The sequence below is a fragment of the Poecilia reticulata genome, chromosome 14 (assembly GCF_904066995.2).
Source record: "Poecilia reticulata chromosome 14, P_reticulata-male-v2, whole genome shotgun sequence".
In the NCBI taxonomy this organism is placed as follows: domain Eukaryota; kingdom Metazoa; phylum Chordata; class Actinopteri; order Cyprinodontiformes; family Poeciliidae; genus Poecilia; species Poecilia reticulata.
In genome coordinates, this window is record NC_088843.1 from 28199211 (window position 1) to 28219430 (window position 20220).

General features: G+C 41.7%; 1 protein-coding gene and 1 long non-coding RNA gene across 6 annotated transcripts in view; one reads left to right on the forward strand and one right to left on the reverse strand.

Annotated features, from left to right (window-relative positions):
- The window catches only part of LOC103476363 (disks large homolog 2-like), a 56535-nt gene that overhangs the window by 10333 nt on the left and 25982 nt on the right, over positions 1-20220 (reverse strand). For 4 of the 5 annotated variants that reach the window (XR_014090790.1, XM_081615230.1, XM_081615229.1 and 1 more), the window contains 2 exons: positions 2413-2499; positions 1978-2023 (listed from right to left, as the gene is read on the reverse strand). Coding sequence is in view for 4 of the 5 variants with exons in the window: in XM_081615230.1 (XP_081471356.1) it covers positions 1978-2023; positions 2413-2499 (133 nt within the window). In the remaining variant the exon portion in view is untranslated. The remainder of the gene's footprint in view (positions 1-1977; positions 2024-2412; positions 2500-20220) is intronic. The other variant, XM_008428644.3, reaches the window with a different exon arrangement.
- On the forward strand, positions 5914-14991 carry LOC103476364 (uncharacterized). The gene is made up of 2 exons (XR_014090793.1): positions 5914-7206; positions 13892-14991. It is a non-coding gene; the product is annotated as an uncharacterized LOC103476364 (long non-coding RNA).

Sequence of the window (20220 nt, forward strand, 5' to 3'; positions counted from 1 at the left end):
AAGAGAGGATAATACTAATCAAATTAAACTAAATGGAAATGATTGAAGAACAAAATGCAAGAATAAACTAAGAAACTAAAGTAAATACAGAGGAATAAACTGGTATGGCAAGACCTTTAGAGTAATAATTAATACAGAAACTGTATGGCAAGAATAAACAGACACTATTTCCAGATAAAAGGTAAAATAATATTGTTGAAGTGCCATGGGTTTGTTGAGACCATATCTAATACTGAGAATAGATATATCTTACAGACATAACAGTAAAGAACTGATCACTTATGTTTTTAATTAGATTTGATATATTTATTTCTTCAATATTATTTTTCATGTCAGTGTTGATGTCATGAGGCTGATGACTCCATGACACTTTCAATTTGACTCATTAGGATTTGATTAAGAACCAGATTTGTTCTTTGTAATTTCTGTCCAGTAAAACTATTAATCTATAAATCAATAGACAGGTCTATATAAAGATATAATCCATGTTTCTGTCTCATATTTGTATGGCATTAAAAGGACCTGGAACTTTGGTTTTTCCACTGAAAGCTCTGGTTTGCACATTAAATGCCATGTGGGTGCCGACAAACACTGAAGAGAAGAAGAGCTATGATTAATGTAGTTACAGTTTTATCCATGTTTTAATGGATTGCAGCTCAGTCATTTGCAAATAATTCAAAGTTTAAACTGGCATATTGAACATCTTTTATCTGGTCATTTTGTGGAATATTTAACAACTAGAAAATGACAGAATAAGAATATTTTTTCACTCTGATTGGCTGCTGTTAGGCCTACAAATTTTAACTTGAATGTTCATTGCATTTTTCTTAGACGCCTGTGAAAATAATTTCTATTCCCATGACTTTTTTGTTCTCTGGGAAATTATTTTTGATAATAAATACAGAAACAAGCATAAAAATCAAAACATCTACAATAGTGATAGTAATATTAATGATAAAATTATGGTCAGTGCAAAATAGCCTGCAAATTCTTTGGTGGGGGGCGGTGAGGGACCTGGATAAAGGCTGGGGGGGCGCTGGCCCAAAAAAGGTTGAGAAACTGAATAAAACATCTTATGTTACTTCTTAGCCAGCTGATGTGGCCCAGGCATCTGGTTAGAATGCCTCCTGGACGCCTTCCTGGTAAGGTGTTCCAGGCACGTCCCACCTGAACGAGGCCCAGGAGAAGATCCAGGACACACTGGAGGGACTATGTTTCTCGGCTGGCCTGGGAAGGCCTTGGGATTCCCCCAGAGGAGCTGACCCAAGAGGCTGGGAAGAGGGAAGTCTGGGCATCCCTACTTAGGCTGCTAGCCTCATGACCCGACTCCAGATAAGCGGAAGAAGGATGTTACTTCTTAAAAACAATTCATGTATTTTTATGTGATTACATTCTTTTCATGAATTACTGAAAAAAGAAGAAATTCTACCTGCTTGGCAGTGTTTTCTATGGAAAATAATATCTTTCACCTCTTTTAACCTTTTAGAAATGCTACCTAACAGACCAATAAACAAAGTTGGGACCAAAAATTATCAATAGATCAACACTTTTGGGTAAAAATTATGGTAAAAAGAAAATAGAACAGAACAAGGTCTCACGCACTCCAAACTTTAGATGAGAATTGCACTTTGACAGACAGTCCAACATAAAACAGTAAAAAATGAACTGCTACAGCATGCAGGAATACAGAAAGGAGAGACATGCTGAGACAAAAATGTTTATGTTCAGCAGTGGTGCCCAAAGTCAGTCCTCGAGGGCCGGCATCCTGCATGGTTTAGTTGTCTCCCTGGTTTAACGCAACTGGATCCAATGATGGCTCGTTAGATGGTCTAAGCATTGACATGCTGTCATTGCCACCAGGGAGAGAACTAAAATATGCAAGATGCCGGCCCTCCAGGACTGACTTGGGGCACCCCTGACGTACAGTGAGTAACTTTGAAGTGGCCGAGGTGAGAAATCCTCTCTAAACCAACTTACTGAATGTTCTTGTCCCGTACCCATCATCACCTATACCCACGATGTCCTATAGATCATCCAAAGAGATCCGTTGCAGAAGATAAAAAGGAAAGGGAACAGCTACACATTCAATAGGTTGGAGACAGCTCACCCACAAGTTTAGCCTTACAGAAATATCTAGCCAGCAGGAGCAACCAAAACAAATACAAAAACAAATGTAACGGTCCTTACAATGACTGAGTGGAAAAGTGGGTCATATGTCAAAATAACATAAAAAAGTGTTATAGTAATCTTATTTCTGTTGACTGATAAGCCTCATGAAGGAGTCATGGAAAACAGACCAACAAAAATAAAAACAAGACCAAAAGTTAAAGACATTTTGTCACTTTAATATGGTCCTCCATATTACTTACACTGAACTTGTGCTGAGGTGCTTGTGTGTCTGAGATTACTTACGTTGTGAATCACTGCCAGCAACTTTGTTCTTGTAGAATGGGGGCTTTCGTGTAAAGCTGATTTTTTTTTTTGCTTGTCAGTGAATGACTGAAAGGAGAAAAAATATGTGGCATGCGTGCATAGCTATCAGCTTCATGCAGACAAAGCAGATGTTTGCAAGAAGTGGGTCATCAAGAAAACAATTTAAAACCAACAAAGTGAAGCTGAAACTGCTCTTAAGATGACTTCCTACAAAAAATGTGAACTGTATTCACATGATTCAGATACCTAATTTTAATGTCAACCAAATCAAGTTGAGCAAAGACAGAATTTTAATTTCTAACTATAATTTTAAAGATTTTTTTATGCCACTAGTGTCCTTTATTTGATAGTAATCTGACGAGAAAAGTTCAGAGAGAACGAGTAAAAGACCTGCGGCAAAAGAATTGAGTATGGCAGACTAACTTGGGAAGGCTGCATCAAAGTCTGTAGCCTCTGTATACAGATCACCGTACACTCTAACCACTGTGTCACATTAAGCCCCAGGAATTCAAATGTAACTTTTTTTATTTGATTATTGTTTATTACAGTAACAACAAACAGTACTACTATCATCAGGGCAGTGGTAATAATTGATATGAATCTTAAACTAATTTTTTGTAGCAAACATAAAGGGGAGGGTGTTGGTAATTATTAGACAATTACAACAAAAATACACTATGACAGCAATTAATAAGTAGTGAAAATGTCATCTAGAGTGAAATACTTGACTTCTTACAGATGTCTTCAGTTTTTGCCTTTTTGCAGCACTTACATGTATGTATCAGATCATGATACTCATTTCATTGTTGGATAAAGTTAAGCTGAATAAATTAGAGATCAATTTTCAAATATTATTGATTAATTGAAAACAGCTATTCAAAGTGGCATGGCTTTCTGGAAATAAGATCCCTTAGGGTAACACTTTATTTGAAAGGGTGTGAAGAAGACTGACATGACACCGTTATAAACATGACATAACACCTGTCATGAACATGAATAGTCTTCATGAATATTTATAACTGTTGTCATAAAGTGTCATTTGGTAAATCATAACGCTTTTAATACAAAGTTGACATTATTCAAAATGTCTTTGTTATGACAACTTGACATTAACCAAGAAATCATGATCTGACATATTAGTATTACCGATTAAACTTTAAAAATTTGCTTTATGTGGTAATATTATATTGCTCTGCCATGTTGTTTAGTCTTCAATTTCTTAATTTAATTTATCCTAAAGTTTTACAGCAAGATGTCTACAAAGCACTTATGAACTTAGCATTTGAAACATTATTTAAGGCTGATTTTAAGTAGTGCAATACACCATCTCCACCAGTGAGAGGAAGCAGTGCATGAACAGGCGTGCAGTGTGTTGGTGAAGAAGAAATCTTGCATATTGTGGGGCCCATAGACATAATATAAGAATAGACGCCTCATGGATCGCTCGGCTATCTTGGAGCGGTCCACCACTCCACTCAGCGTTATGTGTTTATCAGGCACAATGACGTACCGTATCAGCGCATTTAATCGATCATAACAAGCTTTTTCGTTACTGGAAACCATATTCAAACATCTATTCAAAGCTACATTTATAAACAATTATAATATTTAAGTATGTTTTTAATACATAGTTCAGCCTATTTAAATATGCTTAGTGGCTATAACAATAGAATAGGAATGAAATATTCTGATATTGATGTATGATGAGCATATTACAAAGCCGTTCATAATTTATTTAATAAATTATTTAGTAATATCAATACATATATATAACTATACAAACACAAATAAATAATGATTAATACTGAATAATATATATTGGATACATGCATGTACGTATGTATATGTTTTTCAGCCAACGAGTTCTAGCTTCAGAGAGATTTAGCAGCTGAGATTGAGTCCAAAATCCAATGCGAGACTCATCACGTGCTGTACAGTGAATCCGTCTCTCTTTAAAGATATTTCCCTCTTCTTCCTCACATCGTGTCTTTAGGAAACCTTCAAAACAAAAACGGAAGATTTGGGAGCTATCTTACTTTTGACAGAGTGAAAGAATTACATATAAATAATAGTCTTTACCACCTGTGTAAACTTTGCTGGTGAATGGTACAACACATAATATAAATTTTTATAATTTATGTTACATTGTTTCATTTCTAATGTAGGCTCTTGTGTCAGATAATCTAAGACAATGTTAGAGAATAATAAATTTTTTTAGATTTACGGAATCTCAGTTAGCCTTCATAGCGGAGCTGAACCCGTATTACACCAAGCACTGTAGCTCAGTGGTCCCCAACCTTTTTATTACCGCGGACTGGTCAAGACTTGGAAAATTTTGCTGCAACCCGTGGGGGGAGTGGGGGAATGCGTGAGGCGGTGTTGGTGTTCCCGCTAAATCCTGAATATACCCAATTTGGGTTGTCTTGGAGTTTTTATCGCAACCTGTGGGGTTTTTCATGTCTGGGAACGAGAATACGACCTGCTGAATGTGACAGGTAGCCAATCAAAAAGCGTGGTGATGTCAGAACAGAGGGGAATCCCAAACAGCTGACATATCGCGCAACTGAGAGTCCGCTGGATATCGGAGATGATATGTAGAAATGTTTATTATTAAATCTACAGGTCATTATTATGTTTATTCAGTTAAAAATGTTAACTATGAAAAAACATATTCACCTCCAAATCATAGTGCAGCAAATAGAGCGGCTGCTACCGTCCTCTTTTATCCACCGCCTTTTCTTTTTGTTACGTCTTTTATCTCTTAAAATGACTCCACAAACTATCGCTATATTGGGGGTTTTACTTGATTATCCTCTGGAATCGGGATGTTCGTGACTGGAATCGGTTCGTGTTGCTCCTGCCTTGGACACACGAACCGATCTAACCTGTTCTGCTTTTATCAGCTCTGTGCTCACAGAGGTTTGGAGAATCGGCCGACAATTCTTAAATCTTTCTGTCTAAACCAGACTTAAGACTCACAAGCTCTACTCATCTCCTCTCGACCACTGCCCAAACGCTCTGACTCTGGTCGCTATGGTAATGTTTATATATTCCTTCAAAATAAGATACAGATGCGCCACAAAAACGAACATTTTACTTTCGTAAAAATTGTAACTCACAATAATGACTAACGAGAGCCCTGAGCTTGTTTCTCTGCAACGAGACGGTCCCATCTGGGAGTGATGGGAGACAATAACACCCGAAGTGTTGCTTATATTCACAGCCTGCTTGGTCTCTACGTGGCAAAGCAGCTTGAAGCTTCTTTGTCTCATTCGCAGCCGGTCGCCGCATGTTACGCAGAGCGGGCTTGTAATGTGGGACTCACCTAACGGTCCGGGATAAATCCATTCTCCTGTCTCTTCTCTGGGCCTTTTCCCCTTCGCAAAGAAACTTTCCAAAGACATCTGATCTGTTTCTTACTCATTTCGCTGCTTGTGGCCTCAGTGTTGGCGCGCAATTAACCGAGAGAATCCGGTTAAAGGATTTTCAAAATAAAAGATCCTCCAGACTCAAATAATAAATAAAACGGAAATATTTCACTAATTCATGCGCGGCCCGATACCAATTGATCCACGGACCGGGGGTTGGGGACCACTGCTGTAGCTAATATTAGCTGGTATCTCACCGGTGGACATAAATACAGTAAAGTAATATTCTAATCACAAAATATACACAATAATATGTCCATCTTACTTGTGAAATGTTGTTTGGCCCATCTTACTTGTGAAATTGATGTTTGGAGCCCTCACATCAATAGTCCATCGATCCGAACAACAATATCCCTCAGTGCTGAGGCATCTTCTGTTGTTTTGGTTGAGCAAAGTAGGAGGGACGACCGCTCCAAGATGGCCGCCGTATTTCCTGCGCCGGAGCAGCCAATGCGGGGTGCAGCCAATGCGGGGTCTACCCTTATATTATGTCTATGGTGGGGCCAACGTAGCACAAGTTATAACAACCAGACCTCCTGTTTAAAAAGAAGCCGTAGTTTGCCACCTAATACATATGAGGTATGTGTCTTATTAACTTTACATTTTCTTTGAGAAAATAACATTGACTATGTTCGCTTTCTTTGTAATGTTATGAAGCCTAGGCGCAGATTCAATCTGGAAGCCTCACCTGCCTTATCAATCAGCGCCTCACTCTCTTCACCCTGGACCTATCAGCGTTGGATCAAACCTCGCTTCGGCCACTCATCGTTCGAGCTCCAGTTGAAAACTACCTTCTGGCCACGGCCTTTTCCGCTTACCACATGCGATCAATCCGTTCAGCTGCTCACCACAGCTTCTCAGCCAGCAATCTCACCAGATCCTTTTCTTCGTGATTCCCTGTCTTTTCACCCATGATCCTGCTGACATTAGGGCAGCTTAATCGCATGCTCGGCTCTTCCCCCTCAATCGCAAGAGAATTTATCCTGGCCCTGGCTTCAATCACTTTTAGCAGCTCTCGCCGCTCTCTCGCCTGGCTGCAATTCACCGTTTCCTGCTCCTTCGCCATCTTTGTCAGGATCCATCTAGGCAAGCAGGCACTTAATCCCACCATTAACATTCCCAGGCCGTCTCTCTTCACCTCAGGCCCTGGCACGAGCCGATCATGTCACCATTTCCTCCCAGCTCATCGTCCATCTTCTCTCCATTTCACCATCGCCTTCCCACCGGTTCCCCGCTCTGAATCAGCCACATCAACAGCTTCTCTCCTTCCACATGGCTTCTGTAAGCCCGCTCATCAGCGCCTCCCCTCGGATCTCTCGCGCTACGTCCGTCTCGGGCTGTCGGGGTAAGACGCAACATTCACATGTCTCATTCATGTTTCCGCAATGCTATGTAGTGCAGGCATTTTAGTCAATCCCCTTCCAGAACTCACAGGCCCTATTCGCATCCACCACTCAGGCTATGTTTATATTGTTCCAGGGCTTTTTAACCGAATGAACGAATAAATAGTAGCAACCCCTAACCCCCGCACCGACGAGCGCAGGCGGCTCTCCAGGTTCTTTTACAGCGTCTCGCACACAGTAGTAAATCTGTTATTTATCGTTATCAAGCTCTCCATAGCTTACTTCTTGAGCTCTATTACGCCCTGCACTGGACTTCCTGCTCCTCTTCCCAGTCCCTTTCAAGTCTAGCGGCCGTGTTTATTCACGTCTATCTGCGTTACTGAACTACTGAGAGCGGACCAGCCGGATCGTCATGATTACCGCATTTATCTTTCTGCTTCTATATTCGTTACCTTCGCTACCAATGGACGCTAGTGAATGAGATGCGCATTAATGACCCATTCGAATTAAACACAGGCCAGCAAAAAAGAAAAAGAAGAAAAAGCTGTGCGCCGGCAGAAGAGAGGTTGTGCGTACAGTCTGCGAGTCATAAATTATATTATTAGCCTAATTGTGACTCTCGCCTCGTTGCAAGGAAACATGTGAACATGTGCAGTAAACTGGCTGCCGACGGATCATGTAGTTCAGTGTTTCTCAACCTTGTTTGGGCCAGCGCCCCCCTAGCCTTTATCTAGGTCCCTCACCGCCCCCCACCAAAGAATTTGTAGGCTACTTTGCACTATTATTTTATTATTAATATTACTATCACTATTGTAGATGTTTTGATTGTTATGCTTGTTTCTGTATTTATCATCAAAAATGATTTCCCAGAGAACAAAAAAGTCATGGGAATAGAAATTATTTTCAAAGGCGTTTACAAAAATGCAATGAACATTCAAGTTAAAATTTGTAGGCCTAACAGCACCCAATCAGAGTGGATAAATATTCTTATTTTTTGTCATTTTCTAGTTGCTAAATATTCCACAAAATGACCAGATAAAAGATGTTCAACATGCCAGTTTAAACTTTGAACTATTTGCAAACGACTGAGCTCTGCAACATTAAAACATAGATAGAACTGTAACTACATTAATCATAGCTCTTCTTCTCTTCAGTGTTTGTCGGTTTCTGGTGTGCTGCACCACCCACATGGCATTTAATGTGCAAACCAGAGCATTCAGTGGAAAAACCAAAGTTCCAGGTCCTTTTAATGCCATATAAATATGAGACATAAACATGGATTATATCTTTATATAGACCTGTCTATTGATTTATAGATTAATAGTTTAACTGGACAGAAATTACAAAGAACAAATCTGGTTCTTAATCAAATCCTAATGAGTCAAATTGAAAGTGTCATGGAGTCATCAGCCTCATGACATTAACACTGACATGAAAAATAATATTGAAGAAATAAATATATCAAATCTAATTAAAAACATAAGTGATCAGTTCTTTACTGTTATGGTCTGTAAGATATATTTATTCTCAGTATTAGATATGGTCTCAACAAACCCATGGCACTTCAACAATATTATTTTACCTTTTATCTGGAAATAGTGTCTGTTTATTCTTGCCATACAGTCCTCTGTATTAATTATTGCTCAAAAGGCATTGCCATACCAGTTTATTCCTCTGTATTTACTTTAGTTTCTTAGTTTATTCTTGCATTTTGTTCTTCAATCATTTCCATTTAGTTTCATTTGATTAGAATTATCCTCTCTTGGTTTATTACTATGTCCACTTTAGTTTCTTTCCTGTTGCTAAATTTATTTTATCGTTTATTGATCATCAGTAATCTTCACTCATCACCTGCTACTCCTACTACTTCACATCATGTGTTGATTTTTTTCACTGTTCAGCGTCAGATTCTCTGTTTTTATGCCATAATTCACATCTAGTTCGTCGCTCCGTTTTATGTCCTGCTACTCCTGTTTCAGAGTTTTGCGCAATGTGCGCTTTTTTTTTTAAGCCCCTAAGGTGCGCAGCGGTCGGGAAGCGTATCGATGGGGAAAAGGCAGACCGACATAAACCTTTTAAAACAACGGAAACTATTTCTGCATTCTGATTATTGAAATTTAAAAGTGCTGTGTTGTTCTATCACCCACGTTTCATACCGGACCACTTACAGCACCGTGTTAACGCTATGAAATGAACGCTCTCTATCGTGGTATCACCCCATGAAGGGATTTCTTTATTTAAATGGGTTCATTTTTCAGAGGGTTACACAGTGAGGGTATCGTGATTTTAGCTGCAGGAGAACGGAGCTGCGCCAAGAAGCTAACAGAAGCTAACAAACACTGAAGAGCTGCCATTCATACAGTTGCAGCCAAGCATGATTTATCCATCCATCCATCCATCCATCCATTTTCTTCCGCTTATCCGGGGTCGGGTCGCGGGGGCAGCAGCTTCAGAAGGGAGGCCCAGACTTCCCTCTCCCCAGCCACTTCTTCCAGCTCCTCCGGGGGAATCCCAAGGCGTTCCCAGGCCAGCCGAGAGACGTAATCCCTCCAGCATGTCCTGGGTCTGCCCCGAGGCCTCCTCCCGGTGGGACGTGCCCGGAACACCTCACCAGAGAGGCGTCCAGGAGGCATCCTTACCAGATGCCCGAGCCATCTCAACTGGCTCCTCTCGACGTGGAGGAGCAGCGGCTCTACTCTGAGTCCATACCAGATGACCGAGCTTCTCACCCTATCTCTAAGGGAGAGCCCACCACCCTTGCAGAGGAAGCCGATTTCGGCCGCTTGTACCCGTGATCTCGTTCTTTCGGTCATGACCCAAAGCTCATGACCATAGATGAGGGTGGGAACGTAGATCGACTGGTAAATCGAGAGCTTTGCTTTTTGGCTCAGCTCTCTCTTCACCACGACAGACCGGTACAGCGCCCGCTTCACAGTAGACGCTGCCCCAATCCGCCTGTCGACCTCCCGCTCCCTTCTTCCCTCATTCGTGAACAAGATCCCCAGATACTTAAACTCCTCCACTTGAGGCAGGACGACCCCCCTGACCCGGAGAAGGCACTCTACCCTTTTCCGGCTCAAGACCATGGCCTCGGATTTGGAGGCACTGAGCCTCATCTCGGCCGCTTCACACTCGGCTGCGAACCGCTCCAGTGAGAGCTGCAGATCACGTTCCAATGAAGCCAACAGGACCACATCCTCCGCAAAAAGCAGAGATGCGATCCTAGGGCCACCAGAACGGATCCCCTCAACACCTCGACTGCGCCTAGAAATTCTGTCCATAAAAGTAATGAACAGAATCGGTGACAAAGGGCAGCCTTGGCGGAGCCCCACTCTCACCGGAAACGAGCCCGACTTACTGCCGGCAATGCGGACCAGACTCTGACACAGGTCATACAGGGTCCTGACAGCCTGTATCAAAGGGCCCGGTACCCCATACTCCCGGAGTACCCCCCACAGGGCCCCCCGAGGGACACGGTCGAACGCCTTCTCCAAGTCCACAAAACACATGTAGACTGGTTGGGCGAACTCCCATGCACCCTCCAGGACCCTGCTGAGGGTGTAGAGCTGGTCCAGTGTTCCACGACCAGGACGGAAACCACACTGCTCTTCCTGAATCCGAGGTTCGACTATCCGACGGACCCTCCTCTCCAGGACCCCTGAATAGACCTTAAGAGTGTGACCCCCCTGTAATTGGAGCACACCCTCCGGTCCCCCTTTTTAAACAGGGGGACCACCACCCCAGTCTGCCAATCCAGGGGAACTGCCCCCGATGTCCATGCGATATTGCAGAGTCACATAAGCCAACACAACCCTGCAACATCCAGAGCCTTAAGGAACTCCGGGCGGATCTTATCCACCCCCGGGGCCCTGCCACAGAGGAGCTTTTTGACTACCTCGGCGACCTCGTCCCCAGAGATTGGAGAGCCCAACCCAGAGTCCCCATGCTCAGCTTCCTCAACAGAAGGCATGTTGGTGGGATTGAGGAGGTCTTCGAAGTATTCCGCTGCTGACCTCAACGTCCCGAGTTGAGGTCAGCAGCACACCATCCCCACTATAAACAGTGTTGGTGCTGCACTGCTTCCCCCTCCTGAGATGCCGGATGGTGGACCAGAATCGCCTCAAAGCTGTACGGAAGTCTGTCTCCATGGCCTCTCCAAACTCCTCCCAGGCCCGAGTTTTTGCCTCAGCGACAACCCAAGCCGCATGCCGTTTTGCCCGCCGGTACCCATCAGCTGCTTCTGGAGTCCCACAGGCCAAAAAGGCCCGGTAGGACTCCTTCTTCAGCTTGACAGCATCCCTCACCGAAGGTGTCCACCAACGGGTTTGAGGGTTGCCGCAGCGACAGGCACCAACAACCTTGCGGCCGCAGCTCCGATAGGCCACCTCGGCAATAGAGGTACGGAACATGGTCCACTCAGACTCAATGTCCCCCACCTCCCCCGGAATGTGTTCGAAGTTCTGCCGGAGATGAGAGTTAAAGCTCTGTCTCACAGGGGACTCCGCCAGACGTTCCCAGCAGACCCTCGCTACACGTTTGGGCCTGCCAGGTCTGACCGGCTTCCTCCCCCACCACTGGAGCCAACTCGTCACCAGGTCGTGGTCAATGGACTGCTCCGCACCTCTCTTCACCCGAGTGTCCAAGACATACATTAAATCATGCTTGCAGCCAAGCATGATTTAATGTTACACAATACAGTTTTACCAAGTTGCTCAAAGTCTAAACTGGCATTGTTGTGCATTTAAGGTGTAAAGTTTACCTTCAACCAAAGGCATCCCAGCGCCCCCCTTTTGTAAAAATGTCCGTCAGCACCCCCCTGCCATCCTCTGAACACCCCCTGGGGGGCGGTACCACCCACGTTGAGAACCGCTAGTGTAGTTGGTTAATATTCCTTCCATAGCACATCTCGGTAGGATCAGTTCAAGAGCTTTCACTAATCGTTAAACAAGCCAAATTCTCGCGTGTTAGGACCATTACCCAATTATCGCTTCACATCAAATTTTGTTCCGTGTCCTATTCACTACTTACCAAAAGCATCCTTAAATAGTAGGTGGTTCAGCCTCAATATAATAACGAGTTCTGGCTTTGACTTAGGAATTTTTCCCCAATACATAACGCATCGTGGCTGATCGCTGTTTCATATCACTTCCCCACTTCCCATATCTGTGTCCTCTGTCAATTTTCACGGTTAAACTGTACAACTGCCATGAACCCTGAGTCGCTCACGCTGGGTTTTCACCTGCTGCTGTTCTGAACTCACAGGAGCTGCATGAATCACGGTAGCAAAACGCAAAGAACTTTGCACAGTTTTTTTCCCAAACTAACCGTCTGAGTGGAGTAATGTTGTTGGAAGCAGGCATGTTGGCTAGTGTTGACTAGCAAACATCAATTCAGGACCTAAGCTTTTTAACAAGTAGCCTGTCTAAATATTTTCGTAGTTTTTGTTCAGCTTCATAGATTCATTTTGCCCCCAAATATAAGTCAATCCCCCCCCCCCACCCCCTCTCCAGACTCCCCATTAAACTCATCTGTAGCCGGGGTTGTCTAAGTTGCATCGCTCATCTAAGATCGTCCGAAATCCGCATGCTATTATTTCCCAAGCCATCCTGTCATTTCCAGGTTGATGAAGCCTACTCTCTAGCTCACCCAGATTCCACGCTCGAACGCGTTCGTTCCAGTCTCACTTCAAGGGCCTATTGCCATTAGCAGTCATTCTTGTGGGCCCATCAGCAACAGGCAATCAGCATTTACAGCGTTTTGAAGCACACGGCCCATCCGGAGGAACCAAACTTCCAATTTCATTGCCCGGGTCCAATGAAGTTTATTCGCATGACACGTTTCACAAGTTCAAGCCTCTAATAAAAAAATAAAATATAATAAAATAAAAATCTCTTCGTATCTGCTCCAGTTTCAACCTTCATTTCAGCAGCTCGAGTCCCCAGAGTTTTACAAATCCGTTCCATTGCCATAACCTGTTCCCTGAAGGGTCAATTCTGCAAGCGATCCCATGTCGTCGCTTTCCACCATAAGCAGTCGTGTCCCAACTATAGAGCTGAACCTCCACCCATCTGTCTCATGACATAACCGGCACCACATTCTAACATCCTTGCTGATAAGCCGTTCTTCTCAGCCTTCATCCAGCCTAGTCCCACTATTGGACAAAGTCACCCACTTCAAATCTCAATCTCATGTCTCGCATTGAAATTTATTCCCTATATTTTCTTAGTCTTTCATTCTGATTCAAACTTTTATACTTTATGCCTTAAATACAAACCATGCCCTTTTTGTCCTTCACCCCTTATAAATGCTTGTGCTGACGTACAGAGCATTACATGGTCAGGCTTCTGCTTATTTTTGTCAGCTTTTCACTAAATGTTCTGCTGCCTGTGGTCTCCGCTCCCCAAGTCAGAATCTTTTGGTTGTTCCACGGACATGGTTAAAACTAAAGGGGACGGGCCTTTCAGTCGGTGGCCTTCAGGCTGTGTAACAGTTTGCCATTACAGCTCCGTTTTGCTGATTGTGGAGGTTTTTAAAAGCAACTACAAACGTTTTTATTTTCCCAGGCTTTTATCTCTCAATTTTGTTGTTTCTTCTGTTGATTTTGTGTATTTCTATTGTACAGCGCTGTGATTCAATGTCTGTGAAATGCGCTTTATAAATAATCTTTACTTACTTTCTTATTTTCAGGTTTCATCCAGATTGACCTCATCTCATCCACATCCTCTGTCACCCTGTGAGGCTAACCTTACCTCTAGCATCTCGTCTCCTGTAGCAAGAAGTCATCTCCTTCCTTTTTTAACCTATTCCCTCTTTTTCATTTTCTTGTCATCCTAGTAATGCACAGCTGGCCCCTTCCACCTGCTAAATATTATTTCATAGCATCACCCCAGCTGGCCTTAATCTACCAGCATCCCTCCCCGTAAATGACCCCCGTGCCCCTGCTGGCCTTCATCTACCAGCACCTCACCATTTGACGCCCCACTCATTCGCAGCTGGCCTACATCTACCAGCCTCTCGCCATCATACGCTTCGGCCTCCCCCGCTGGCCTTCATCTACCAGCACTTCGCCATTTAATGCCCCACTCGTTCCCTGCTGGCCTTCATTTTCTTGTCATCCTAGTAATGCACAGCTGGCCCCTTCCACCTGCTAAATATTATTTCATAGCATCACCCCAGCTGGCCTTAATCTACCAGCATCCCTCCCCGTAAATGACCCCCGTGCCCCTGCTGGCCTTCATCTACCAGCACCTCACCATTTGACGCCCCACTCATTCGCAGCTGGCCTACATCTACCAGCCTCTCGCCATCATACGCTTCGGCCTCCCCCGCTGGCCTTCATCTACCAGCACTTCGCCATTTAATGCCCCACTCGTTCCCTGCTGGCCTTCATCCACCAGCATCCCACCATTTCACGCCTCACGGTGTCCCCTCCTGGCTTTCATCCACCAGCTACCTCTCATTCAACGCCTTGCAGCGTCCCTTTTTGGCCCCTATCTATCCCACTCCTTATCTTTCCTAGGTAGCCTCTTCCTCACATCTCCTGTCACCTTCTCCGTTTAGTCACCGCCTCTATTAAAAAATAAATAAATTCTTCCTGCATTCTCCGTACATGTATCTCTCCTACCAGGGCTTCGGCCCCGGCCTCAGCTCTCACTTTGGGGGATTACATTCCTATGCAGCATCAGAAATGTTTATCAAGCTTATCAAAGTTCCAGCTCGACATCCCCGGCCAGGGCCTGAACGCCAAAGGACTTTAATATTTGTTATTAAACTTTCTTTAATCACTTTTTTTCTCTGTCTGAGTCTCTCCAGATTGAAACAATTTTGTCCAGGTGAAGTAGGGTGGGACACCCATGTAAGTGCGGAAGGGGGAGCAGGAATCAATATTCACCAGCTGAGTTAATAAGTTACGTTTTAGACAACTAAAAACTGGTGTTAAATCTATTTATTTATTAATAAACTTCTTGCAAACATCAATAAGCCAGAGTATCTGGTTGGAAATAATTTAGAATGCTCATTAAGTGAAAAGATACACTCATGTGCCTAAAACTATACAGTAAATGATGCAATCTGAACAACAGTGGCAGTCTGTCTGAACTTCTGCCAAACAAATATTTGATGACAATAATTTTGTTCAGCTTTAGTTATTATGCTACTTGTGTTAAGAAATAATTGTATTGCACTTCATAACAACCAGTCATGTTAACTAGACATTTGTCTGCCACTCTACCATTCTGACAGTGTGCAGAAAGGGGCACTTTTGGAATGGTATTTAAATAAATGCTGAATTATGATGACATTGTTTTTTGTTTTTGTTCTTTTTTTAAGTGACCACAATGAATTGAGTCATCACCAACTATGAGAATGTCCAGAAGAGATTCACCAAGTTTGGATTCATGAAAAGGCTTTCACCATGATTAACTATTGCAAGAACAGCTGTAATTTCTGAGCATTCCTGGACACCTCCAAAGAGCTGCTGCCAGAAAATGAAGACAAGAAGAATATCTCCTGTTTTCAGAGGATTACAGGAAGGCTATAACGAATTAGATGGCTGACACAATCAAAGCAAAAAAAATTTACTGTTGAAAGAACCTATTTTCTTAAGTTACAGAATAAGTAATTCTGTTTTAGTTTTTCAATCAGTATTTCAGAGTAATAACATACTGACCAGACATTAAACCCTCTGTTTGAAGAACAAGTTATCTTTTGTTTTATTCCAATGTACAAAGGGGTTGTTCTACAGCTGTGATGGTAGTTATTAGTTCAGTGTGTTTCACTTCACTTGAGGTAAGACTTAATATCAGTGACTGTTAGCATAGCATTTGACACTGTAATAACACTAAATGACATCTTTATAATTGTTGCTACTAGTTTCACTTTACTTGACATAAGAGTTAATATTAATGACATCTTCATAACTGTTACTCGTTTCACTTAATGACACTGTAATAACACTTAATGACATCTTCATAACTATTACTTGTTTCACTTAATGACACTGTAGTAACACTTAATGACATTTTCATAACTGGTGCTACTTGTTCCACTTTACTTGATGTAAAAGAAATTGTTATTGACTGCTATTAAATCATTTGACAGTGTAATAAAGCTTAATGAAATCTTTTGTTGGTCCTACTTGTTTTGCTTTACTTCAGGTAGTGGGAATATTAATTGCTGTTTTGTCAAAGCTTTTGATAGTGTAATAATTAAATCATGGCTACTATTATGACATGATTCTTGGTTTATGTCAAGTTGTCATAAAGATAATTTTGTCTAGGTTAATGTCAAGTTGTCATAACAAAGACATTTTAAATAATGTCAACTTTGTATTGATTTACCGAATGACACTTTATGACAACAGTCATAAATATTCATGAAGACTTACTGATGTTCATGGCAGGTATGTCATGTTTATGATAGTGTCATGTCAATCTTATTCATACCCCTCCAAATAAAGTGTTACCTCCCTTAGCAGTAACAACTGTCGAGAAAAGTCGAGCTCATCCCACTTCCCCATGCTGGAGATTTTAGTGTAATAGTAACAATAAATAAATTTACCTTAAAATTAATTACACAGGTGACATCAAGACCCAACAGTAGAGTCAGACAGTAATAAAATGAATCTGGTTGTGTGTGTTGTTATTGTGTCCTGCAAACTTTGTTTTAATTCTACTTTTTTCTATTTAATCATAAAAAATCAAAGTAAGGCAGAAAGAGAGTCATGAAACAGGAAGAGCTGGTTTCCTGAAGAAAAGGGGAAGTTTCTATCTTGCATCAGGCTAAAAATAGTTCAGACCATTCCTTATTTTAAAGCATTAAAGGTTTTTAAAGAATAAAATCTAAACATTTTGAGTAATTGGATAAAACCCAGAGTAAAATACTTAAAATAACAACTTATAATTATGCCAATAATTAATATTAGTTTAACCAGTGGTTGATGTTGGTTTGATTATAAGAATATTTACACTTTCTCTTACACTTGTGGAAGTACTTAAAGGTGAAACAAGTAACTGTAACAGTTGAAGAAGAGCCGGGGCCACAGAGCCGGAGACTGTTCTGCTCATGGGGACCAACCCGTCAGCCCCGCAACATGTGGCTTCAAATCGCACTTTTCTCAACACCTGGGTTTAGACCCCCAAAGACAAAGACCAAGGCAAAGATGAAGGTAAAGATAAAGACAAAGGCAAAGAACAAAGACAAAGAGGAAGAACTGGTGTGTTCCTTCCGTGGGACCAGGAAGATCGTGAGACGAGGAGAAGGGAGCTACAGAGCTGCAAGACAAGAAGCTGAGGACCGCTACGCGCATAAGGAAGTCACCCTGAGGCCCGAGACCTGCCGCTGTAAGTCAGTACTCTTCCTGTACTGGGAACCTCCTGCTGCTGCAACACCTTCTTCATCATCAGGCCAGTTCTGGGGTTCAAAATGCCAAACTCTGTCCGTCTCTCTCAAAGTTTCCCTTTTTTAGTTCTCAGTGTCAGCATTAGGGAAAGATAGGTTAGATTATTGATTTTACTTATTTGATTATTTCTGCTAATGAATTAAGCTGTACTGACCCTTGCAAAATTGCCTTACTAATAAAATAATTAGCATTTAAGAAAATCTAAAAGATGTTGTGGACATTCAATTAATGAGTCACCTTAAAGTTCTTTGATGGTCATAAAATAGCTATGAAGTTTGATTCTGGGAGGAAAAAGTAGAAATGTTTTATAGGTTGCTTTTAGCCAAAACAACACCCTTGGGACTCGCCCGAGTCACTAAAACCAACCTGGTTCAGTAACAAGTGCACGTTGTAAAAAAGAGAAAGAGCGACCGTTAACAGGTGTGCTCTGTGAAACTAGTTGATTGCAGGCTGCTCAATCTAGCTAATTCACAGGGTGAAGAAGGGTGGGACATCTGGAGGGAGAGGTCGTTAGAAACCAGGCTAGTCTTTCTCGATGCCAGCTTAAACAGAGTTTACCCAGTTCTGGACAGGGTAAAATCCCATCAGATTTAGAAAACTTAAATTACCCGTTAGATGGAGAGCTGGCTGCACATCTCCCTCCTCTGAGAAGGGGAAGTAGAGTGAGAGAGAAGGGGGGGGGGAGGTGTTTCGCAATAACACAACTTACATCCATAGTTTGCAAAATCTGGAAACAAGTCTTTAACATCTCCACAGAAACTTTGACCCACTCTTCTTTGCAGAACTCTTAATTTACCTTGGAGAGTTTTCAGGCATGAAAGAAATGTTTAATATCATATGCCATTCTTAAGGTTTAAAGTATTTGAATTGGGTTCAAGTCCAGACTTTGGCTAGGCCTCTCCAAAACTTTGTTTTGATTTATATTTGAGTTATTCAAATGTCACTTTGCAACTGTTCTTTGGATCATTGTCCTGCTGCATAACCAAAGTGACTGGGCTTAAGGCCCTATGATGATTGTTGGACAATGTCCGCCAGGATGTTCTGGTAGAGAACAAAATTCCTGATAACATCAACTGGGGCAAGTTGTCCAGGTCTGGAGTCCAGACAACACTTCGCACAACGCTCTATTGACTGTCAATAAAGCTACGCAATTTTCATCGTGTCGACCTCAATGAGAACCTATGTCTATTTTGCATGAACTCCCAGGAGGAGAAATTGGTCATGACGAACAAATGTCATGAGGAAATTTTGAAGTTTTTGAGAAATGTGAATAAATACTACCACTTGGTTTGGTTGAAAACCTGCTGAGCAGCAATGTAGAAGAACTTCATAAAATAAAAATAAAAAAGATACATGAAATATCAGATTTTCAAAGTTTAAAAAAAGGATATATAGAAAGAATATGACTGGTTATATTTTCTTTATTTCTTTTATAACTTTTTAAGGCACTTTTGTATAAAGATTCAAGAGATTTTAAAACTATATTGTACCTTTCGTTTTGCTATTATTCAATTTGCCCTATAATGGTTTTTACTTGTTCTTCATGAACAGGCAAAAACAAAAGAAACATGCAACTGTTTTACAGCACTATATACATATTTAAGGTTCTAACCATTTCATTTGCTCCAAAACATTTAAAGGGACATAAAAAATTGTCTTTAGTACAATATCTTTATGACCAGTTTATAGTGATCATAAAGACCAGCATAAACCGGTCTTTATACTGGTCTTTATTTATAAAAAAAAGTAAGATCATGCAAAGGCTATGTTGGTATTATTGCTTTTACATACTAGACTTAGAAAAAGCTTTAAAGTCCATAGACAGCGGGAACAGGTAATACAACTTTGTGTTTTCCAATTACATTGTTACTAATGGTACGTCTTGATGTTCCACAACTGCATGTTATAGAATGACAGGAGGGCCACAAAAACATTGCTTTTATTAGTTCTGAAACTCCAGCCAAATTTAGAACATATTAAAGCTCCAGGAGATATGTTACTAAATTAATAATAGAAAACAGCAAAAAGCAATATGAGCCATCAGTGCAGAAGAGGCTTACTGCTCACAGTCTTATGGTGTTGGAGAAGAGAGGAGCTCATATTTGGAGGAAAACAGGGGGGAGGGTGATGCCTGTAAGCCTGGGAACACCATCCCAACTGTGAAGAATGGGGTTGCAACATTATGTTTTGGGGCTGCTTGCTGCAGGAGGAATTGGTCATGACAAACAAATGTCGAGGAAATATTGAGGTTATTGAAAAATGTGGATAAATACTCCCACTTAGTTTGGTTGAAAACCTGCTGAGCATCTAATGAGATAACTGCAGAGCCAAGAAGGTTTGTCTGGCACATAATGTTTAGGAGTCAGCATCTGTTTGAAAACTGGTCAAACTGGTTTGAGGCCAGTTTGATCACAATAGATCAAGTGAGCCGTGTATTTGTTTAGATGATTAGCTGTTACAGAAAACACACGTTTTTTTGTAACACACGGTTGCTGCCAGTTTTTGTAACTTTACAAAAAAAACAGTTACAAAAAAAAATTTTTTTTTTTCAACATAGCAAATGAGAAGGAGGCAAAAAAAGATATTTTTTTTGTAACTGGTTAGTAAGCTTAAAGTC